Source organism: Falco punctatus (assembly GCF_963210335.1).
Source record: "Falco punctatus genome assembly, chromosome: 11".
Lineage (NCBI taxonomy): Eukaryota > Metazoa > Chordata > Aves > Falconiformes > Falconidae > Falco > Falco punctatus.
The window spans coordinates 11,959,296-11,984,148 of NC_137591.1; the positions used below are offsets into that span (position 1 = coordinate 11,959,296).

The 24,853-nt window shown below is 55.5% G+C and overlaps 1 protein-coding gene across 10 annotated transcripts in view; it reads right to left on the minus strand.

The window, feature by feature from the left end:
* Positions 1 to 24,853, minus strand: part of RNF220 (ring finger protein 220) — a 229,888-nt gene that overhangs the window by 115,668 nt on the left and 89,367 nt on the right. For 8 of the 10 annotated variants that reach the window (XM_080406146.1, XM_080406145.1, XM_080406144.1 and 5 more), the window contains one exon: positions 20,106 to 20,180. The exons of the other annotated variants lie outside the window; for them this stretch is intronic. In XM_080406146.1, coding sequence (XP_080262272.1) covers positions 20,106 to 20,180 — 75 coding nt within the window. The remainder of the gene's footprint in view (positions 1 to 20,105; positions 20,181 to 24,853) is intronic. 10 annotated transcript variants of the gene reach the window in all.

The window sequence follows — 24,853 nt, forward strand, 5'->3', positions numbered from 1 at the left end:
TTCTGGCCCTAACCATGGCCCGGCAAAAACCCAGGCTACCCAAAACCAGCAATGCTATTCCACACCTTGCAGGGGACGCTGCAGGTGGGGCTCACAACTGGACCCATCACCCCACTGAAAGGGTTTTGCTTGGGCAAGAAATGGGCTTCTCAACCAAAGCAAACAGGGACTTTCATCAGAAAACTGAAAAAACCCCATGATTTCCTCCTTTTGCTTCTCCAAAAGGGCTAGGGGAAGTCTTGGCTGAGCAACGTCTCCTACCTCCAAAACTCAGACCCTGCTGCAAGACCCAAACCCGCTCCCTCCGATGGTTCCTTGGTGGGGCTCTCAAGGTGCTCTCTTGCATGGAAACACAAGGCATGTCCCCAGGAGTCCCCAGGGGTTCCCAGTGCTCCCCAGGGCTTCCTTTGATGTGGCCACCACACAGCCCATCCATGCCAGGGCTGGTGCCACCCTCCCTCCACTCTGCTCCAGGGGATGCCGTGGGTCTGTCCCCTCCCCACGGCCACTGCATGGCTGAGTCCTGTCCCCCTCCTCCCAGTGCCGCTTCCCGAGCGCGGCTGGAGGACGTGACGTCAGGGTCCCTTAATGGGCAGCAGTCACCTCGCTTTAATAACAGCTCCCAGAAACAATTGTACATTTACAACCCAGCAAGCAAGCTTGGCACGCTGAGCCCACTCCCCTTCCAAGGCTTAATTTGATTTTGACATATTGGCTTGAGATTAAAGGGCTCTCATAAAAAAGAGAAAAAAAACCCAACCCAAAACACCAAAAAAAACCCAAACACACACACGCATCCAGCCCCCCCCCCGCCCCTTTTCAGGGCTCAAGCAAAAGTGCTAACATTGTAATATTTTAAGTAGAGAAAATCCAAGTGTGCTTTACCCCCTGCTGGCTCTTATGCTGGGCTTATAAAAATTAAGTGGAAACCTACACAGCTGTAGGCTATAAATCCTTTGTCGCTAACACAGCCAGGCCTGGTACCTGCCTCCAAAAGGAAAAAAAAATAAATAAGAAAATAAATGTAAACTCCAAGAAGCGAGTGGCTGAAAGAGATGCACAGAGCTGGCCAGGCTGAGCAGGCTCAGGAGCGGTTGTCATCGGGGCCCTGGGGATGTCCCTGTGGCCAGGGGGCTGCAAGGAGGAGGAGCGGGGAAGCAGGGAAAGTGCTGGAGCATCACGGAGAGCATGGCAAAGCAGTAAGAGCCCTCTCGGCTGAAGATCAATTAGCATCAATTACTGACTTCATTTAATTGTCGTAGAAGATGAATTTGTCATTTTTAGTCTGGAATTAATGGGAGACCTTCAACTTTCCCTTGGCAGCCCCAGCAGGTCACTGAGTATTTTTTTTTCTCCTTTTGCATGGGGGAGAAACGTAGCAGTGGGGAGGAGAGGTGAGAGCTGCCAGTGCTGCCCAGAGGTACCTGTCCATATCCATCCTCATCCATCCCCATCCGCTGCCATCCCAAGCACGGCAATGCAGCGGCAGCCAGCCCTGACAGCTGACGGGCACAAGGACCGGGGCTGGTGCCGGTGCCCTGGCCAGCCCTCATGCCATGCCCAGCAGCACTCCCACCACCACCTTTCTTTTTTTCTCTCTCTCTCTTTTTTTTTTTTTTTTTGGCACCTTCCACATTTTCTCCCCTTTCCTGTTTTCCACCAGAAATTAATTTTGCAGCCGAAGGCTGCAAAGTGTTTACATTTTCCCCGGCAAACAGGCGACAGTAAACAATGAATGCTCGCAGATGAAATTGAATTTATAACTGCATTATGGGGCCAGATAACGCCCTAAAATAATACAACGATAAGGAAATTCGATTTGATTGCCACCGCGAATCAGCTTGGGCCCATCTGCAGCCAGGGCCTTCCGTAATAATTTTAAATTGGGTTTGTAAACCTTATTTGTCCTTAAATATTTCTGTCATTTTTCATTGCTGGAGACAGATCCTTGGGCACAAGGCGGCAGATTGGCCCCACGGAGCCGCGCCGGTGTGCGAGCGCAGGGCCAGCGCGGGTGCCCGGTGTGCCGGGTGGGCGCCAGGGTTGGCGGTGACAGCCGCTCATCCTATCCATCACTGTGTTGACAGCCAGGGAGAAATCTCGGGCAGAAATTGAGTTTGCCTCACAGGGGACAATTGAACAAATTAATAGACCATTAGCCAAGCGGTGACCTGAGAAATGAGGGTGCTCAGGCTCCCCCCAGGTTTGGGGGGGGAGGAAGGGGAGAGGCAATGGAAATCCCATGGTTGTCCCCAAGGGGACAGTCCCAGAGCCCCGGGACTGGAGGTAGAAGTGGGCAGCTGCACTGGATGTCCCATCACAGCTCGCTTGCAGCCTGCCACCAAGTCACCCAAAGCGGCTGTGCCAGTGTGCTGGCACGCAGATGGCACGGTGGCGGGGATGTGGGGTTTGGCAGGTGGGAGATGGCAAGAGGGGCTGCAAGGATGAGCCACTGTAATACAGAGGGACAGTTAGGCAGCAGTAAAGGGAAAGGTAGGGAGAGGGGGAATAAAACCCCCAATTCTCTCTTGTTTCAGAGAAATCTCCTGCAGAAAACCATGGTACAGAAGTGCTGCAAGAAACTGCTGTGGTGTGCATGGGATGGCTCCTAGGTCCCCAGGGTGCAGGGCACAGGGCACCTCCAGGCCCGGTGGGTGACAGGCTCATGGTTACTGCCAGACAGGACACCAGGTGTCTGCATTGATGCTGTCTCAGCCCTCTTCACACAATGAAGGATGCTGAACCGGGAAAGGGCTGGGCAACCCCTGTGTCCCAGCCACCAGCCAGGGCTGCAGGACCTTGTGGAGGGTTGATCCCAGGGAGGACACGGTTCTCCTGCCTCTGAACACAGCCAGGTGCCCTGTGCAGCATCTCTCCTCTGCAACCTCCCCGGAGCTTGCCTGTATCATCACCATTCATTATCCAAATGACTATATTTATTAAGTCCCCTGCCAAGGCATTACAGAGTGGTCTGTAACAGAGATTAAAAGCAGAATAAAACACCAATGTGATCTTTTCTCAAGTAAACAAAACGATAAACAGCTTCAGCACTGTCTACCAGAGACACACAAGCTGCAGGAAAGATGCCAAATTTATTGCTGCCACAACGCAATGGTTCTGGTCCCTGCAAACGCCCCGCTCTCAGAGGTGGGGATCAGCCCCACACGCGTGATTCTGTTTGTCCAGTTGCCCCGTGCACTGAAGACCTGCATAGTGCAGGAACATTTTCACCTGCCCCGTCCTGGGCAGCTGCTCCACGCTGCCCCACCTCAGCTGGGATGGGGGATGCTGAGCCTCACTGGGAAGTCCTGCCCTTTCCCTGCCGCTATGACTTGTAGGGCAGTGCCAGCTCAGACACGCTCCTCTGCTGGTACTCACAGCCTGCTGCAAAGGCATGCATGAGCAAGGCTGGGTTGGTGACTGTCCCCAAGTGGCCAGTCCCCCATGACGTTGAGGCACTACAGCCCAGGGCAGCAGACAGATGGACCACCACGGTCCTGGTGGCATTTGCCAGTGGTTGGGGCAGCAGTGGGATGCAGCAAGAAGCCATGGCTCCTTGCTCCTGCCCACTCAGGTCTGCAGAGCACAGCATCAGCCCCTGCAAGCACAAGGCTGCTTGGTTCTGATTTTCAAAGGTATTATTTTAAGTCTGTGGAACGAGGTGCTTTACGAGTTGGTACTGGGTTTCCTTTGTCTCTGCTGGAGATAATCAGGTGCAGATAGGATATATATTCTGTAAAAACATACACTCACTTCCACTCACCGGTTACCTTATTTCTGAGAGCTGTAAGGGTTTCAATTACCGGATTCTGGGATTTAGTGCCCAGGGCTTTTTGGTGTGCGTTAGATTTATTAGAAGGTTTAGTACCAGCGGAGGATTCACGCATTTACTCCCAGGAGCCCAGCTTCCGTTCACAGACCCTAAATCACGAGCTGAGATGGGCTATTGTCACTTACGACATTAGCATGGTTAACGTACACGGGGATGATTAATAGCAATATACATGCAGCCTCCCCTCCTCCCCAAACGCCGCATCTCTGCCACCTCTGCCCGAGCCAGGGGATGCAAGGGTGCAGCCAGTATGCCTGCCTTCATGGGGAGAACCATGCTGCACCCGCTCCCTGGGAGCCCCAGGTGCTCAGCACCACCCCAGCACCAAGAGTATTACTGCTTTAAGCTGCATTTTAGTATTATTATTATTATTACTATTTTTAAGATGAAGTGTTGAAGGCACTTGAGGCCAGAGGGCTTTCTACTGGGGCAGGGCTATGGGACACCCCCCCCCAGACTCTGGCTGGGAGAAGGGGAAGTGATGCAAGGGGTAGAAGGTGGCTGGAAGAAGGGGAAGGATGCAGGTTGGCAACCTGCAGAAAAAAGATATTGTTATTCTTAGAGCAAATCCAACCTTCCCCAGCAGGACCCACCCACCCTTTGCTGGCTCCTTCTTCCCAAAGGACACCTCAGGTCAAATCTGCCGTGGGAGGAAAAAGAAGAGGATGGTGCCTTTATTAAGCAGGGAGCAGCAGAATGAGCTCAGCCCCTCTGCTCCCAGCAGAATTCCCCTGAAAAATCCCATGGGGTTATCCCACCCATCTGCCCAGGTTGCCTCACATCTGCAGGAGCAGATCCACATGTTATGGCCCTCCCTGTTGCCCCAGGAGGCAACAGGACTAAAACTCATTGCACAAGTAGTCTCCCAGCACCACAGGGATGCAACAGCCTCTGCATCGTGGGCTCTGCATCTTGCAGTAGCAGGTACCTGAGGCTCGATGCAAGCCCTCGGCCCTGCTGCACACCAGGGGAGACACAACCACGCTCCTAACAAGCAAGATCCTGATGGCTTTTGTCCTTTTTCCAATACTGTGTTACTTACATTCCTTCTTTTTTAATTAAAGCAGCCCCAGCTGATTTTACAAGCTTGCCACTGCTTCTCTCCCAGTCTCTGTGTCTCTCATATGCTTGAGTGCTAGTATTAATTATTAGAGCCAATTTACTGTTTATACTCTGATGTTTTAACTAATTACCACTAATGGCAGACACCAGTGGGCAATCAACTTCATTTAGTTCCCAGTGCAAACCACTCATTACCATCTGAGAGAGGGAAGGAGAGTGCGCAGGAGGGATAAATAAAGACTGAGCTACATGGGTGGATGCCTGGGACTGGTGGTGAGCTGCGGTGCTGGGGGATGCTCCTGCTTCCCGGTGCAGCCCCTTTGGCAGGGCTCTGGGGGAGGATTTAAAGCCCCAGCACGTGTGGGTGGGCAGGCAGCAGGGGCAAGTTGTGTACAACTGCTCTGAAGATCACTGGTTCTTCACGCCATGTGCAAAGCCCTGCCTTGTCACCAGGGGAAGGCTCTCAGCCCGGGACAGCTATGGTTACAGGAGAGCAACGTGCTTCTCTCTTTGCATGGTAAATGGCTCCTTTTCCTGGCTGCGTTTTGTCCTGGGGTTCGTCCCTGGGGAAGTGCAGTCCCTGCTCATGTTCTTGGCTTGCTGTGATGCCAGATGGAGCCAGGTTTCCCGAGTCCCGGGTGCCTGTGGTGTTAATCCTGCTGTGAGAGGTGTGGTGGGTGTTGTGAAGTTGAGATGAGCTGGGGTTGGAAGGCTCTTGAGCTGGGCTTCATCCTCTCTGGAGCTGAGATTTAAGCCTGGGCTAATGAAGCTTGGTCATGGAGCTAATTTAGCTGTTTCTGTGTGTAGTGATATTGTCAACATTAATCCTTCCTTAACATGAGTACATCCCTCAGCGTAGCTTGCGTGTCTGTCTGCTTGCTCCCTCTGGAGACCCAAGAAAGCCACTGAGGCACATGCTTATTCCCCAGAACCAGCACAGGAGCCCGCAATGTTAAAAGCACATAACTTTCAGGTGGTACAAGTGGCATGGCTGTGCTTGCGCTTCTCTGTTTTGGACCAAAACCCAAAAACATGGTGCAGAGAGGGGCCTGAAAGGAGGGGTGATGGAGTGGGATGACTCCACCAGAGCTGAGCTGGCCCTGCAGCTCCAGAAGAAACCTTTGGTGGGCACAACCCAGAGAAGAGCATGAGGGACTGAGCTCCCAGGTGTGGCTGAGAAATGCCTTTAGGAAAAAAAAACTACGTCCAGAGACATTGGCCTCCTACAGCAAGACTTATTAAACCTGACCTGGGACACACCTCCAGCCGACTGCATTTGTGGTTCTGGGGATCTGGACTCCTCCAGCCCATAAGCATGAACCGTTCCAGGGGACAGATAAGAGCTCTAATGACCTGCCAGCTCATTACCAGTAGTGGGAGTCCTGCCCTAACAAAAGGGACTGCAGTCTTTTCAGAGTTCGCATTCCACCGACGTGATTTTAGCACAGTGATGCCATAACAGCTCAGCTGGGAATCCCGAAAGAGAGGCATGAGCTCTGCACCACCCCTCCAAAGGGATCTCCAGTCTTTCTCTCTTCCTTTCCCCTTCTCTCTGTCTTTCCTTCCCCAATTTGCTCTGTTGAAATCCTGCTTTTGAAAGGGAGACAGGGGAGTTGGAGACCTGCTCTGTGGCGGTGGGGATGTGGTCGTCTGTCTTGAGGAGGGAAGGGTTATAACTATGCACACATCTGAAATGTAATTGCTGTCAGCTCTCTCCATTCTTGCAGCACGAGGCCTTTAATCTCTCCCACCAGACCTATCGGCCCTGATATTGCAGCTCCAGAAAGGCTGGTTTTATGTACTTTAACCCTGCGACCTTTACAAATCCCATCATTCCAATCAATACGTCTCATTAGCGTTAGGTAAATGTATGGGATGGATGGGGAGCTGTGCTGGGAGGAGCCCACAGAGGGTGGGGAGGAAAGAGCTCCTGCCTGCCTGCTGTTGGGGGGCAGCCCAGCCCCACCACACACCCCCAGCTGCTGGGGGCATCCTTCCCCCCCAAGCATCCTTGCCCCCAGACGCACACCTTGGTCCAGCCAGAGAAGGGGGCCAGCTAATGCAGAGCATGAAACAAAGTCCCTGAGAAGCCAACTATGGAGTCAAGAGCCCAAGCCGTTAACTGGACCAAGATGTTGGAGTAATTTTTTTCTCTCTCCTTGGGAAGCAGACATATGTTTTACAGCTTTCCCCTATGTCGACTAAATGAAAACATACAGGGTCTGTGGCAGGTGATGGGAAAACAATGTGGGGTGTGCGCAGGGCCGCCTGCCATCCCTGCCCGTCAGGCAGGGGAGCTGCCAAAGCAGGCACTTACTGTGGATGGTAGGACAAAACCAAGCAGTGGGGTGAAGAAAGAAAATCTCTGGTACTTCCCATGAAAATGAAGGGCTTAATCCATGGAGGAGTGCGAGTTTACACCAGATGAGGACCTCACCAGCACCAGAATGCTGGCCATGCCAGGTGGGACTGACCCACAGGTTCACGGGGCATTGGTCAACCAAGGACACTTCAAAAATAGGATGGGCCATCTGTCTCCATCCTCCGTACCATCCTGCCCCTGGGAAGGCTGGAGGCGCGGTAGTGTTGCAATCCAGTTTTCACTGGGGAGGGAGCTCCCTTCCCCCTGGATCAGTGCCTCAGCCAGCAGGGCTGTAAATACTATAACTGCCCATAAAACCACCCAGCTCCCCTCCGAATCCTGCTCAAACACTTGACTCTGGCGACCCGCTGGCAGCAGCAGATCCCACAGGAGTGGGCGTCTCGGGGGCTGCTGTTGCTGCAGCCCGCCCAGGGTGGGGGCAGCCTGCCCTGCCATCGTGCCTCCTCACTCCCCATGTCGCCACCAGGGTGTGGGGTGGCTTCTCGGGGGACCACGGGATGAGTAGCCTCCAGGCCTCGGCACTGCCAGTTCACCTGCGCCACGTGCCTTGCGGCTCCGCACTGTATGAGATCTGTGTCCCAGAGCTTGAATTGAACTATCCCATGTTTATGCAAATTCATCCCTGGCAAATCCAGCTCCCCAAAAGGAAAGAAGATGAGTTTAAGGTCTTCTCCTCCCAGTGGGGCCGGCTTGGGTGCCGGAGGAATTGAGGGTGCCTTCATCACCCTCCCCAGGCAGGTCAAGCTTTTAAAGTGGCATCTGGAGCCAGGTTTGGTTTCTGAGCTCTGCTATCCCCATCTGCAGAGCCAGCACGTTACTGCAGCAGCAGCCAGCCCACCGGCTTCGGGCTCACCCCAGCAGTAAAAGAGGCCTGATGAATACACAGCAAAAAATATATTCGTATGCATACATCTATTTCTGCAAGGGCCGACAAAAGCGACGGCTTAAAAACCACGGGCGAGCTCTGCTTTTTCGTATTAGTGAGGTTTAATGAAGGTGTTTCCATGGTTTAAACTTAGAGCTGGGCCAAACACACCTCTCATTGGAGCGTCGGACAGCCAAATTTGTCTCCGTGCTGGAGGGGATATGTGGACCTGGCTATGTGATGTTCCCACATATGCAGGGTGGTTTGGAGACCTGGTTCATGTGCTCCCCCTTCCCAGGGCTGGTGCCCACTCTCCCCGTCTCCCTGCTGCTCTGTTTGTCACAGCTCTTCGGCAAGACCTCAGACTTGTTGACAAGCACTGAAGTCCACGGCAGCATGAAAACCGTTTAAGCACTAAGCCCCCTTGGCTTTAGCGAGACGGCTGTGCGGCGCAGGATCTTAGTGCAGCCCCTGGCAGGAGGCAGAGGGAAGGAGAAATGAATAAATCCTCTGGCAGGGCCAATTTCACCTGACCTGACGCTGCTCCTCCTGGAATTAAAACAGGCGACTCCCCAAGCGCCTGTCCAGAGCGGTGGGCTGCTTGGCACTATGCCAACCCCCCTGCCCACTGACTCTCCAGCCACCAAGCTGGGAGCAGCCATGAAATCTGGGTCTGGTCCATGATAAGAAAAACCCGTAGCTTCAGAGTCATCCTCTCCAGCAGAACAACTGTTGGGCGAGTAAAGCCCCCTCTGTGCAAGTCCCCAGCCCTGCAGCGCACCTGGGTACCTTGCCCTAGCTAGGAGCCCCCAGTGACGGGGCATCTGTGTGCAGGGGGCTCACGGGGTCTTTTGAGCGTAGTTTTTTTTGCCACCAACAGTGTGGAGCCAGCAGCAAAACCTCCTGGGCAGCTGCAGAGCCTCAGCAAGCCTTCCGGAGCAGCGCTGCCCTCCTCGGCACCACAGCCCCTGCCTGGCCATCCCCACCCAGCAGCAGGACAGCCTGCACCACCGTGGCGAAGGGGAACCGGGCAAGAGGGCGGAAAGCTAACACATCCCCCAGCCACACGTCTGTCAGAAGAGGACAGAGCAGTGGCCTTGCTGCAGGACCCTGTTTAACCTTCTCAGGCTTGTCCGCCAGAGGAAAGCTTAGCAGGAGGAGAGATATTGTAGATAGAGGGATTGGTGGGTCCAGAGATGCAGGGGACAGCAGCAGCCTTAGATTTTATCTGTGTCTCTGCACGGCCAGACGACCTTGGAATCCCAATCAACAGTTGTTAATAAAACACAGGGGAGAAGCACAAGGAGTTAAAGGCAGAGCAAGCTTCAGGGCTCTGGGCCCTCACAGCTGAGGGCACTGGATGCTGCCACTGTTTAGTCCAATACCACCCACAGCATGTAAGCTTACTGGCTCCCTTTTCCTTACCCACTGGAAAAGCTGCTTTTGGACAGTAATGGGAACAGAGGGAATTCTGAAAGGTCTGGAACCCCCCACCAGATCCCAGTCAGCTCTGTTGGCTCCTGGGTGCCTGGGTTCCTGTGCTATACCCCCCTAAAGGGCTGGGGCTGAGCCCAGTGCAGGGGGAGGTGGGAAGAGGCTGAAGGTAGCTGTGGAGGTGGGAGTAGGAGCTTCCCAGTTCTTCCTGTCACTCCTGGTCTCTCTTGGCAATGTTCAGCCCTCTGGGTTACTCTTCTGTGTGCTCCTTACCCCCATGGGTGGTCTGGATTTGCTGGACCAGTTACTTCACCACTTTTTACCCATGTCACTGGGAGCTCCTTGTCCTTGTAAGGAGCTGGGGAAGGAGACACGGCAGGCCCAGGGTTGGGAAGGGAAGGGAGAGCTGGTTTTGGCCATCACTGGAGAGAGCAAGCAAGTGCTCGAAGTGTTGGGACCTCATCCCAGAGCCACTGCTGCCACCCTCCTGCACCCTGTCTCCTCCCCACCTCGGGCTGTGCAGAAATCTGGTCCTTACACAACCCAGCCTTTCAGTCCCAGCCATTACAATGACAAGGGTGATAAGAGATTCTTATCACAGTGCTCAGAATCGATTTGAAGCTGAGCCCCTTCCCCGCACTCCTCCTCCTCCTCCTCCTCCTCCTCCTCCTCCTCCTTCTCGAAGCTACTGGAGCAGCAGTTGGCACTGCAGAGGGACTGGGCAGCAGGGCTTGTTGGAGAGCAAAGATGACAATTTGGGGTTCAGATCCCTCCAGAGATAAGTCCCTCCAGCCCTGCAGCTTCAGGCATATCCTCCCACTGGAGACAGGGCACAGGGTGGGAGACAGGACACTTGAGCTCCTTCCTGCTACCTGTCTGCTGGGAGATCCACTCCCTGTCCCCAGGCTGCAGGAGGGGCGATGCAGCTCTGCATCCCTGGAGGGCACTGTGAACCTCCATGCAGGGCGACCTGGGCAAAGAGCTATGGCTTCCCGGCTGAGGCAAGAGCTTGTCCTCTTTGTGCTTGGTGGGAAGAAAGGACAAGGCCCTGCTGACCCCACAAGAGAGATGGGGAGCAGCCTGCAGTCCTGGATGCCAAGCCTGGGGCTCACTGCACCCTTGTTTTACTCCAGCCCTCCAAAGAGCTGCAACTTTCTGCAGCTCAGTGTGCCCTGCCTCCGCTCTGACCTCCTCTGGACCCTGCTCACCCACCCAATGCTTGATGGGGACAGATCCTGCCCTCCCACATGTGCCTGATGGGGACAGTGCTCAGGGACGTGGCACTTCCCGCCTGCAGAGCAAGGGGCTCCCAGGCTGGAGTGGGGTGTCTGTGAGCTCTGGTCACAGCACAACAGCCAGCATCCCCCCGGGTGTCGCTGCAAGCTGCTGTCCCCCCTCCTGCCAGGAGGCTGTCTGGGTGTCACTCATGAGGAAGCAGAGACTGCACACAAGTTTCAGTGAGGTTAGGGCTTATTTACCGCAGCTGCCCAGTCTCTCAATCTCTCCCTACAAGCCATCACCTCTACCATTTACCAAAGCTCAGCTCCTCACACCAGCCTCAAAACACAGCCAGGTCCCTCCTCAGAGACCAACACCAGCCCAGGCTTCCACCTTACAGTTTCCCCCTTCTCAGCCCTGGGATGTTCAGCGGGATGCTGCGTGCCAGGGAGGGAAGGCAGAGGACCTGGCAGCTCAGCTGCCTGCACGGAGGCTGCCCTGGGCAGTTGGCACTGCAGCTCCCCCATTCTTTAAGGGTGCCTTGGCTCAAATGCATGCACCCACGCTTTGCAGCACACCTGCAGAGGCAGAGCAGGACCTCAGCCACTGGTCGGGAAACTGAGGCACGGGTGGATTATGGGCTTGCACGGCCACGCAGCAGAGCTGCTGAGAGGACCGAGACATCTTGGCCTGAAGCTGCCTGAGGACCTTCAGCCCCTTTAGCAGCTTTGAAGCCCCAGCAGCTCTGGCTGAGCAGATGTTGCAAGTCCTCCCTTTCCTCCCAGCACCGTCTCTGGGAAGAGCAGAAGCACAAGGCGGTGGCAGGGGAAGCATCCGAACAATCAGGGCTTGTGCGGAGATGAAGAAAGGCCCTTCTTGTCGACGGGTGCAGTTGGGGTGAGCCTGGGGGCATCGCAGGGTGGCACCCCAGGTACCCCAGCTGTGCTGACTCTCCAGGCCAACAGAGAGGGGGCTGTTGTGGGCCCGGCACAGGGTGTCACCGCCTGCCTTGGTTAGCAGGGATGCTCTCTCTTTGTGCCTGCTGGTTTCTGCTCTGCTGACCCGCTTTGCTCCCTCCGCTGGCGCCATCCATCAGCTCTGGCAGCCCCGTCAATTCCAGGGCTCTGCGATGCCATTCCCCAGGGGAAAAAGCACTTTTTTCTTAAGGGAAAGGAGAAGTATTTTCCCTCCCAGCAAGCCGCTAGGCTTCCTTCCTCCTCTTCTCTGACACATCGAATGCTCGACACAGCCCAGGGACAGGGGCACAGCATGTACCTGGTCTTTTCATTCAGCCCAGCCCCAGCCTCTCTGCTGGCTGCTCAGGGCCAGAAGGGCTGCGCTACCTGCAGCGTCCCCGGGGCAGATGTGCAGCGTCCCCGGGGCAGATGTGCTCCAGCACCCCGCCCGCCCCCGGGCCCTTGCTATTGCAGGTCCCCGGCAGGCGGTGGCAGCCTGACCAGCAGCCACAGGTCCCCCAGGCAGGTCCGTGCCAGGCTGGCAGGAGCTGGGGGAAACCAGCCTGGCAGTGGGCAGAGCCCCCGGCCCTTTGCACGGCGCCTTGGCTGCAGCAGCAGCAGCTCGGGGAAGGCGTTATTGCATATGTCCCGTGTCCTGCTCGCCAGACTGGCAGGTGGTGGTGGGGACAAGCCAGGGGTGCCGGGGCAGCTGCCAGCAGGGTCAGGCTTGGGAGGACGGCACCGCTGCCAGGATGAGGATGGGGCAGGGTGTGTTCACACCTCTGTCCATGAAAGCCCTTCTCCAGGAGACTGTGGATTTGAAGCATGCGCTGGCCGGGTGAAACCTCCAGCAGTGCCCATGCCTGAGTGCTCGCCATGAGGCTGAAGCACTGGAGACTGCCTATAGGTGAGTGGTAGGAAAAAGCAGGATCCTGAGAGCCGCCTTCATCCCTTCCTCCTTGCCTCCCTGGGCCACGGTCAGCCCTGCAGTGCTGGTCGTTACCCCAGCTCTCCCCTGCCCCAACTCCTTGTCCCGAGGTCCAGATGTGGGGCAGGGACCTGACCGTTATCAGGGCTTTCTACCTCTGCCCCGGCAATCCCACCTCAGCAGCAGAAACATCTGCCTCACCTCTTCAGTCAATACTTAGCTCTTAATAGTCCTGACAATTCACAGGAAAACAGGGGCATTAAATGTTAGTTATATCTGTTTGGATTCAAAAAAATTTATTACTTGAGTTAATTATAGCTGGAGTCATAAAAAGGTGCAGAGCAAGAGGTGCTGCTGCTCTATGGGGTGAGCGGGGCTGAGCACCCCCGGCCACCCTGAGCCGTCGATGGGGCAAGGATGGAGGGATGTACTGGCCACGAGTGTGGCCACCTGCCCAACACACGGCCAGCCCCTGCCCCTCGGGAAGCGGCCGCCGTGGTAAAGGGCTGCGCCGGGGCCGTGCCAGTGGGGCTGCAGAGCCAGCGGTGGGGTCTCGGGGCGCACGGCAGGTACTCGCTTAGCTGTTGCGCTGGCGGGACCTGGCCTGCCCCAGCCTGTGGGCTTCTAATTTACTGCTTTCCTTTTACCGTAAAACTGAAAGGGGAAGGTGCACCCTTTAATCACTGCCTCCGGGGCCCCGCCTGAAACCACACAGAGACGGAGCGAAGGCTAGGAGTTAATGCTCCTTCCGACACCTTTTTATGATTCATGGGCCTGACCTTGAGCCATAAACCGCTCAACCTCCCCACCACACTGGCAGTATTTACAGCCTGCAGGGGCCACTGCGCGCAGCCACCGATGCAGATCCGCAGCCCAGGCCCTGCACGCCAGCCCAGGTACACAGCTGGGGCTGCAACAGGTAGGCAGCCAGGGATGCGCAGGCTGGGATGGCTGCGCAGCTGGCGGTGCCCACGCTGGTGGGCAGCTGTGGATGGATCCTAATGCAGCAGACGGAGGTGGAGATGCACGCGGTGTGCTAACGAATCCTTGTTTATGCACACAGAGGCGTGCATAGGTAAATGTGCTAAGATGCCCTCACCGGGTAGCACCTGCAGATATACGTAACAAGCACGTTTGCGTGCAGGGAGGTGTGCGCCCACACGCCCGCTGGCTGGGTGTTTGCACCCAAACACTGGACTGTGGTGGGGAGCTCTCCACTGGCTGCAGCCGGGCACAGGGACAAGCACTGTGGCCACGGGCATGGCCCCACGGGGAAGGGGCCAGGCTGAGCTGGCACATCCCAGCTCCCCAGCATCCTGCAGTGCAGGTCCCACTCCCCAGCAGGAGCAAAGGCTGCTGACACATGAACCATCTTGGCCACACTGTGGAGGCAGGTCCTGGCATCAGGGCCCATTCCGCTGAATCCCACCGGCCAGGCAGCCCCGGATCTTGCTCCACAGGTTAAGACCCATGAAAGCCTACACTGGTCCGAATTGAAGCAGGGTGATGTCTACTGCTGAAAGCAAAGGGTTCTCTGGGTGGGCTCAGACCCACCAGCTCTTTGCTCTATGCCTCAGTTTCCCCACCGCCGCAGCAAGAAAAATAATCCTGACCCATCATGTTTGCATGCAGTCAGGAGGCCGAGCTTGTTAATGTTTGCCGAGTGGGTTTGGCTCCTGTGATAGAACAAGCCAGAAATGTGAAGGTCATTATTATTAGTAGGATTAAAACAGTTTAACCCAGAGCGAGGGGGCACAGGTGAATATAGCAGCTGCGCCATGCTCAGTAACAAATTGCACATACATGTAACCTCAAAATAGCAACACATGCCATGATTATGGCTCACTTTAGAAACGTTGGGCAGAACTAGAGGGTTGCCAGAGAGCCTTCTAACATTTCCACCCCAAAAATGCCCTCCCTGAGGGCAGAAGGGACTGAGGTAGGCTGTTCCCAGAGACATCCAGAGCCTGTACAAGCTGTCAGTGCCCACTCAGCACACGCACAAATTTCCCAGAACAGGTCCATGTGCATCACTTGCCAGCACAGAGGTCCTCACACAACAGCTTGCCTAGTCCTCACCAGGACCTTCTCCACTGCCCCCATCGGGGGACTACAGCATTGGGCAACTTATCTGGAACAAAAATGTCCCTCTTTTTTTTTTTTTTAAGTTTACAGGTTGTTGAATTTTTTTCTTTCCTCCTTACAAAACAAAAGAGGGAAAAAACATCCTTATCTCAGAAAGCAGAGTTCAGGAAAAAGCTACTGGTCTTTTGGACTCAGTGAGTCCCCATTGGTAGCCTCGCTTGTCACGGAGAATTTATCAGCCAAACACATTGCTGGTATAATGCACCATATAACTAGTGCATAAACAAACTTCAGCATGATAAATGCCCTGCTTTGAAGCCATAAAGTTATTAGCTAGTGGCTGTTAGCTACTGCTTAGCGTGGGACATGCTCCTTCCATTAACCCCTGGATGCCCCACCGGTGCTCAGAAGCCTGGGGTGATCTCTGGAGGGCACCTCCATGCAGTGGGAAAGCATGGAGGGATCTGGTGGGCAGAGATACTTCTGCCGGCACATATCTGTGCACTTTGTACCCACTGTGAGGACTGCAGGAGGGAAATGCTTGTTGGGAATGGGGCTCTGAAGGCTGGCAGCCCCTTGCTGTCCTATTTGAGACTTTCAGCAGCTCCTCTTCTTACCTCTGCCCCCTCAAGAGGCAAACGCAGCGGGGAGCAGGGCCAGGGCGGTCACATACATAGCCACAGCTCAGACCCTCCTGGGCTGTACCTGTTTCAGAGATGGGCTGAGACAGGGCTGGAGGAGAGCAGCACCCAGGTGACCTCCTTTAGGTGACGTGCTGCTGAGGACTCTGAAGCAAAAGCCTTAAATTTTTCTGCAGCAGCCAGGCAGGGAGCTCCAGTGAGGTGCTCAGAGTTGCCTCTGCTGCCTGCAGCACATGGCTGCCTGCAGTTCCTGATGAGCACAGCCTCACTGGAGGCTACAAGATGCTGGAGAAGCACAGCTGTATCCCAGGGCCAGCATTGCTGGCCATGAGCTGCTAACCAGCATCAGCAGAGCCAGCAGCCATCCTGCCCACACCAGATCTGGGGAGCACCCAGGCCACCTCCTGCCTCCATCCCACACTCAGGTGGGACAGAGGCAGGGAGCTGGGCATGCTGGGGATGGCCACAGGTCTCTCGTGCTCAGCCCAAGGTGCTGATGGGGTTACACAGCAGCACGGACACTTCTTGGCCACACAGCCTGGAGCCCCAGAGCCACAGTGGGAGATGCTGGCGGCCGGGGGCTAACTCCCATCCCTCTCCCAGTAAAACCACCCCTGCAAGGAGGCAGGAGATGTCTCAGCAGGGCCAGCTGGGGGGCAGCGGGACTCGAGGCTGCCTCAGCGCCTGTTCTTCATTAAAAGCCCAGTGTTGAAGAAACTCGTAATTAGAGCCCTGAGTATTAATTAATCTCCATGACCCTCCTCTCATTCTCCTTCCTCTGCTCTCACAGCTCAGGAGGTCAGCCTGGATTATTAACATGTGCAAGCAAAGGATGGCAAGCTCACCGAGAGGGCTGGCAGATCCTGGGCCATGTCCCTGTGTTCAGAGCAGCCAAAGGTGCCCTGTCCCTCCCTGCCAGCGTGGCATCCCTTCCCTGCCTCTCTGTCTCATGGCTGGGCTTGGTTGGGGACATGTCTCTCTCACTCGGGCACACTCAGCACGCTGGGGACAGCACTTCAATGAGCTGGAACATCCCAGAACGAGCAGAGCTAATTTTATGCTAACTCTGCCTGCACAAGCACTTGCGGAGAGGCTGCATCCCAGAGGCTGAGTTGAGTCTCACTGGAGACAACCTTGCCCATGGAGACCTCCCAGCATGGTGGAGTGCAGAGCAGCAAGCCCAGACGAAACCAGCACCAAAAGGCCTTTGAGCACCCCATCTCTGCTCATCCAGATCTTGCCTGGGTCTTAAGAGCCTCAGCACTAAGAAGACAGCCGTGGGGCATGGACACAGGCCCTGGGAAGGCCACTCTCCCCGGCAAGACACTGCCCAGGCGCAACCTGAGGACCGATGTACTGCAAAGAGCTGCCATGGAGCAAGAAAAAAAGATATTAAATAAATCCAAACTTTTCTGACTCCCTGGTAATCACCAACTGATTCCCTCATCTGATTTTTTTCCCCTTTTCTGCTGCAGCAATAAAAAGGGGAAAATCAACATCCAAATGATCTTGTTTATGGCGACTAAATAAGCTGCATGTGCTTAATCCGTTAGAGTTTAATGAATTTACGACTTGCTTTGGAATTTGACAAGGGCTGTAAAAGAGTAATTAACATTTATCAGTGTGTTTTTTACACACCCTGCCCTCCTCCCGTCTCCCTTCCCTCCTCCTGCTGCCTGTCGCAAAGCAGCACTGGGTATCGGGGGGAATATAAAAGTGATCAATTAATTCTTAATAATCTCAGGGAAAGATTGTAGAGTTGCAGTATGAACTCAGGGAGTGTCAATAAATGTGCCAAAGGTTGGTCCCCCCCTTCCTGGTGCTGCTGCAGAGGAATGTGGGCGGCCGGGGAGGGGACAGGGCTGCAGGACCAGCCCCGCACCCCTTTCCTTCTCTGTCACGCCCCACCGGCCTCCAGAGCAGCTCTCTGTCACTGACACAGTGGCCTCTGGGACCCTCACAGAGGGAGTGAGGAGGGGGCTGGTGGCAAGTGGGGTCCCCATCTAACACAGCAGCAACGGCAATTTAGAAACGCAACCCCAGTCGCTACTTGTGCCAACCAACAGCTCTGTCCTGGTAGACCTGAACCTGTTGATGACCCTAAATTCTCACCACCGTGATCGGGGGGCAGCCAAACATCTGCTTAGATGGAGACTGCAGGCAACAGCACTGGCACCTGCACCACCCCCGCTGTCACCCTGCTGTCACTTGGCACAGGCGGTCGCCACTGTTTCAGCTCTGTTAGACATGATGGGATGTCAGTGCTGACCTCCGAGACAAGCGAGGGGGGCTCATGTCTGCCTTGTGCCTGGCTCTCCCAGTCACTCAGCTGCGACGGAGCAGGGCTGCGAGCAGGGCTGCAACTTGGGGGCTGCAAGGGGACGAGCCCAGCCTCCCTTGCCACCAGTTCCAGGGCAGGCTGAATGTGACCTAAGGATCCCGGGGCATTTCTCCTCTTGGATCCCAGCATGCCCTGTCCTGGGCCACCTCCCCAGCAGCCCTGGGGAGCAAAACCAGAAGAAGCCACAGCCATCACCTTCCTGGTAGGTAGGACATGTCCCCTAATCTGTGACCACAGCACCCTGCCCTCAGCAGTGGCCTTTGCAGGCATGTGTGTGACCGGGGCGCAGGGAAGCCTGCACGTCTGGGCATCTGTGGAGGAAGAGAGGGGTCAGTGCTCCTGGGGGGCAGCAGGCTCCATGGAGGAGACAGAGAAGCATCTGGGCTCAGCTGTGGGGCAGAGGGTCCTGGAGACCCACAAACAAAAGCTCAGGATGATAAATCCTCAGAGGTTTGAGACTGTCCGGGGATCTGCTCTGGACAGAAACAAATTCTCCCTGTCGAACATAATGGCCCAGAAATAAGAAATGAGGCAGGGACAGAGAGGGCTGGACCCCAGGGGTCTGGAAAATCTCCTCCCAGCCCCACACCAAGCACTGGTGGGGGTGGGAGGTGGAGGCAGCGATACCCTCCCAGCAGGCTGGGACCCCTGCGCTGGGCACAGACCCGCCAGCTGAATGGGGCAGACTTGGGATTTCTTGCCAGGTGGGAGTTATTCAAGCCAGCCCGAAGCATGATGAGTGCGGGATAGGCAGGGAAGAGAGTGGAAAGCAATGGTACGGACTGGCCTTCACTCTACCTGAGCTAGGGTTTGAGGGCAGCTGGCTGGCACGGGCTGCGGGGTCAGGCAGGGAGCAGAGCCCGGTCGGAGTGGGGCTGAGCCCCCATGCAGGGCGAGGAGGTGAGGAAGAGGAGCTGCAGCAGAGGCACTCTGCATGGCCGTATTATGGGCAAGTGCCAGCTCCCTGCAGCCTCCGAGTGAGGGTCTCCAGCCTTGGGCAGGCTTGTGGTGCTGGCGGCCGCACAAGAGTCTGCCTGTCCTGCACACATGCATCTCGGAGGGAGAAACGGAGGCACGGGGAGGGATTTCAGGCCACCAGGACTACTCCCAGCACACCAACATCTGCTCTGCTCAGCAGGCAGCAGGTCTGGGTCTTCGCCGCAGAGTGGCGGAGCAACATGCATAGCCAAGGGTCCCAAAATCACTCAGGGATGACTCGGTGCCCTGCCTGGTGCTCAGAGTGCTGTGCTCCTGCAGTGCTTTCTGCATTGCCATCCAGGCTCCACCACAGACGCCCTGCATGACCTCAGGATCTCTCCTCTGCTGCGGAGGAGAGGATGCTGCAGGGCGGGCAGGGGGCAGAGCGGGGGCTGTGCTCCCCCCTGCCTGCGCTGGCTCAGCCATCCCTGCGTCAGCCTGTCTAAACAGCACCTCCTCCTGCAGAGACCTCGTGCTGGGGGTCGGCAGCTCAGCGGCTCTGGGATTTGTCAGAGTATCATTGGAGTTATCAAACAGCAGCTTGGACCAGGGTTGGGTCAGCCAGACCCAACATCACCCAGCTGCCAGGAAAACAGCTCTGGGGCTGAGGACATGGATGGGACTCAGGTGTCTTTGGGCTGGTTCTCCCTGGCCACTGACACTCTGACTCACACCAGGCACGTGGCTTCACCTCCGTGTGTGGCTGGAACCCCCTCGCCTTGCCCCGGCGTGTGGGGCGACACTTGTTAGTGAAGGAGCAAGGCTGTGATGGGGCGATGCTTGGCCAACGCCTGCTGCTTTGCAATGGCACTAATGGATCAGAGACAGCACAGCCATGCCCCCGCCTCGCTCCGCTCGGGTGCTGCTAACAATCATAACAAAGAGCATTTATCCAGCTGCATTCCAAGTTTCTCCCTTTTTCCATTTCCCTTTCTTGTCGCTCAGGTGTGACAATTTTAATACCCATAAATGATAAGGTGGATGGCAACCATAACGGTACGTACAGCCCTGTGTCAGCTTTTCTCCATCTGCAGGAGACCCTGGGTCACACTTCAGATGGCAGAAGGTTTAGAAGGAGTTAACAGGAGACTCCCAGGTCCCCTAAGCATCTTGCCCAGGGTCTTAAGCCCATAAGCAGTAGCGCTAAAGATGATTTTAAGCCATGATTATAAGAAATCTATTGATCTTTTGGACTCTATAATGACAGATTAACCGTTTTAATAAAACACCTATTAATCATGCATTAACCCTTCTCTGCTATTTGTACATTGAATACCAAACTGACAAGGGCGTTGGGATTTCTAGGAGGCTTTTTGGAGGGGGAGGGAGGGGAGGTTTCTTTAGGTAACAACAACAACAAGAAGAAAATAATGCAAACTTACAGAGGGGGAGAGTTAAAATCATACGATGAGTGGCAGTTGCAGACGCCTGGGGCCCTCTTTGGTTGTCGCTTCTATCTGGCAATCAATTGACAAGAAATTGAGATTATGAAACATTATGCCTGTGATCAAAGGAGGCGGGCATCCTTCCCCCATCCGAGGCCGAATCTCCACTCCCCCATGGAAACCAGTGTCAGCGAACATCAGTGATGTGGCCTTTGGCAGGTACCAGACAATGCCGACACAAATTTTAGCATGAACATGTCCACCAGCCCCACGGGTCTTTATGGCAAACTGAGCAAGGATGCAACATCCTAAAGGTGTATCCCACCGGAGCACCTAGGTGTCTATGCTTTTTGTTTTGAGAGACTTGCCTCTGAAAGTCAATCATCCGGAGAGGCAGAGGAAAAAGAAGGGGAAATGAGGAAAGCAACCCCCCCACCAGCTCAGGCCGGCTGGGAATGGGCACAGGCTGCTCACCCCCTTTCCCTGCCCACTCTTGAAACCCACAGCATCAGTGTGGGATGGTGGCATGGGCTGGCTCATGGACCCGGACGGGCACAGCCCCGGGGCCTCTTGTGTAAGCGCTGGGGAGGGGGCAGGCACTGCTTCCTCCTGCCCCGGCCGTTGCAGCCTCAGAAACCACCAAGTCCCTGGTGCATTAGGAACTGCCTGGAGGCTGGAGCTTCCTGCAGGTGTCCCACACTCATGAATCACACCTTGTCAGGGCTCGGGGTGCCCAACGGCTGGGTGACCACCAAGATGCCCGGGGAGCCCTGCCCTGGGATGCACTGGCCTCCCCACCACACCATCCCGGCCAGGTGAGGGTTAAGCAGGCATTAATCACACTGTTTGAGAGATGTTTCAAAGCCTCTTCCAAATATTATAAAAAATGTCTTTAATCATCTAATAGCGCGAACTCTGCTCATGATGGATGGAGAGAAGTCGCCTCTTTCCTCCTGATCCTAACAGATGAGGCTGAAGAGCTGCTGCTCCAAGGGCGGGGGGGAAAGTTGGGGAGGGGGCTGGGGGAAGAGAAGGACATTTCTCAACCTCCCACCAGAGCAGTTATAAATATGAGGTCATACAGCAAGAGATGATAACGCATTAAGGGCTCTTGAGATATTAGTCTGTCAGCCTCGTTAGACACAGCCTATTTGGGGCTGACTGCATAATTAGAGGCTGGGGTACCCATAACTCATTGGTGTTTATATGGTAGGAAGGGGCTACGCTCACCATCACCCTCAGCACTCTGAGAAGTCATCTTCAGCAGGCATCAAACCCCACTCCCCGCTGCAAAAATCACCCTCCTCTCCCTGGGAACAATTGTTCCCTCTCCCCATCTGCTGCCCTTCCTGCAGCCCTGAGCCCACAGCATGGTCAGTGCACCCACCCTCACCTCTCCCTTCCCCTGCAGGTGGGGAACAGGGTTACGGCTTGGCCAAGCTGCCCCAAAGTAGTGTGTGACCAAGCAGAGAAGTCCTGGCTCCCACTGGGATGGCTTGCTGGGAACAGCCCACGCTCTGCCCTGCGAGGGACTGCATCCCCTGAGCACCCCCAGGCAGCCTCCACAGCAGGTTTGGCCCTCCTGTGCCCTCCTGTCTTTCCAGGGAATAGCTCCAAGTTGGGCTGGAAACACCTTGGGGAGGTGGGTATACTTGAATAAAGATCATCTTGGTGAAGCCTGAGCAGAAATGAGTCCAAGGAAAACAAGAACATCCAAGCACCCCAGGACAGCTTGTCACTTCTGCCCTGCTGTGAGCATCCCCCACTCCTGACATGCTGTCCCTGACATGCACCAGAGACCCCTTTCTAGCCCAGAGTGCTCCTTGCACAGGTCACCAAGAGACAGGGCAGACCCCCGCCCCCGAGCTGCTGCACGAAGCCTTCTGGGTGCTGCTGGTCTGCCCAGGGGCTGGGGGACACCGAGTGCTGGGCAGCCAGGGACCCCGTGCTTGGTGGGGAACCTGGTGAGGAGCTGGGCTTTCCATATCCCTGTCCCATCTGCTTTCTATTCTCAGTTCTGCCTAGGTGGTGGTGAGCACCGACACAGAAGGGCAGTTCCCAACCAACCCAGCTGAAAAATTGAACAAGTGAAACAGGGAAGGGGAGCGTTTCCCTTCTGCAACTGTGCAGAGCGAGGGCACTGCCAGACCAGCTCCTGCTCAAAAGGGAACAGAGGGGGAGCAGGGAGCAGGGGGAGGCAGGCAAAAGCTGAACCGAGCTCCATGCACCCAGCAGAGCCGGCTTTGCAGCCCGAGCCTTCCCAGCAGCACATCCCTGTCACTCCTCTTGCCCTACGGCAGGTGGGAAAATGAAGACACCAAGAAGGGCAGGGACATCAGCATGAGAAACAAGAGCCCTCACTGCCGGGACTGCCCTGACACTGCCAAAGTCCCCAGCATGGCCACCCAGTGCCTCATCCCCTCTCCCTGCTTGCCTGCCACAGCTGGGGAGGGGGCAAGGGGTCTGTGGAGGAGGGGGCAACCCCATGGCTTCCCAGGCTGAGGTAGGATAATGAATCCTGATGGGGGAAGTGACCTTTTCCAAATGCCACATGTCATTGGATTTTATATCACACCAGGACAATGTGCCATGGGTATTAAAATCGTTTTTCCAATAGAAGTGTGTGTGTGTATGTGTGTGTCAGAGAGATATGTGAGAAAAATAAAACTAAGATGTGAAAATTAGGCTGCCTCTAAACATGGCCTTTAGAAAAGACTTAGGTCCTCACAGAGCAGGACTGACAGAGAAGATCCATGCCCTTTGCTCCTGGGATCACGGATGATTTTGTCAAGGGAGTATGACTTTTCCAAGCCCCATGACAGAACTAGGGGAAAAATGCTCAGGAGTCCTGATCTCCTTGAAAGTCCTGCAAAGACTTTCACCTCTACAGTGACCCCTCTGCCATGGAGGGACACTTCCAGGGCTGCTTGGCCCATGAGACATGTACAGATACGTATGGAGCACAGATCACCTCGCATGGGTGCTCCTGGACACCCATGGGTGTTAAGTCTGTGCTGTGCATGTGGAGAAAGTCCTACACAACAGCCAACACCAAGTTACTCAGCCTCACCCGGGCTTCAAAGCAGCCTGTATGCCTGTGGTCCAGCCCAGAGATGTGCATGGAGCATCCACTGAGTTATCCACAAACATGGGTACAGACACCCACCCATATATGCCAGGACACATTCCCATGTGAAAACACAATGTAAAAAGGGAGGCACTAGAAGCCAAATTCACTTGAACTCCAGCCTGTTCCCTCAATCTGCAGGGCAATTGTCCGGCTGAAATAACAACGCTGGGACAAAAAAAAAAAAAAAAAAAAAGACAAGCTGTGTTTGTTTATTCAGCTTCTTTCTCCCCCTCTCCTCTCGACAATGCCCTGACACTGTGTCCTGCCGCGCTGGAGCTGCAACCCCAATGGGCTAAATTTATCCCAGCTGGAGCCCTGTTTACAAGCCTTGTCCTGTTTACAGCATGGTCCATCCTGCTCAGGACCAGGCAGTGGCCATCCCCGGGGTGGACAGTCCATGCCTCACCTTCCTCAGTCTCTGCCATGCTCAGGCTGCCCATGTGGTCCCTGGAAGGATGCCCAACACCCTGCACTCTCCATGTGTTTGCACGCAGGGAAGCTTGTGGCCCCCTGCCCATCTGGGAGGTGATGGGGACATGTGGGTTTGCACAGGCTGCTGCTTGCCCAGCATGGCTCGGTGGTGGCCCAGGTGGCAAGAGCCCCCATCAGTGCTGGCTGGTGGCACACCTTCCCCCAGGAAAACATTGGCTGCAAGCTCAGCGCTGAGGGTGCAGCACATCCCATGAGAAACTGGCTGGGGACAGCCATGCTCCACCATGAAAGCATCGGTGGAGCTGCACGTTCCATCCAACCATGTGTGGGTGCTCTGCCCTCCATAGCTCACACTGCAGTGGGGGGCCACAGGTTCAGGCTGTCACACACCCATCCCTGTCTCCCCGATGGGCTCACGTGGGCTGGGAGGACAGAGCTGGCAGAGGCTCAGCCCCCTCTTCCCAGTAACAAAACTGGACGTCACACCAGTGGCCTGAATGGTTGAGCCTGGCTGGGCCCGATGGGTTGATGGCATTGTGCATAGACATTAGAATGCTGGGGACGTGGTGGAGGGGTGCTCACTGCCAGCATCCTGCTTGCACTCTTCCTGCACTGATTCCCATCTCTGGGGGGATGCACCAGCCATGGTCTGCCAGGGAGCAATGGGGGCTCCCCCGGCCTCCCCCCAGCACGGGTGTCCGCTGCAGTCACAGGCTGCCTCACCCGCAGGAGCTGCCTTCAGCGGGGCTCAGTTGGCAACATCCGGGCTCTTATTTGCTGTTTAATGAGTCCCAGCTAATGAATCCAAACGCATGAAAGCTTTTCATTAACCCTTTGGCTTGCCATCAGCATTGGACACTGCTTTGTGGAGCCTGGGAATCACAAGAGTGGTTTCAGGGGTGACCACAAATCCTCATCTACGAGCCTGTGTGCTACCTTGAGCCCTGCCACCCTTTCCCTGCCCATGCCTGGTCCAAGTGGCTGCAGAGGAGACACTAGCACCTTATGGATGTGAAATGAAGTAGCTGGTCCTGTGCTTCCTCAGACTCTCTTGTCAGGGCCAGCTAACAGACATTTGCCTTCATCCCTGGTGGCAGGGCCATTGCTCAGCAGTGATGGATCCCTCTTTGCACCTGCTCGTGGCTGCATGTACTTAGACTTAATGAGTGAGCAACCTCCTGGC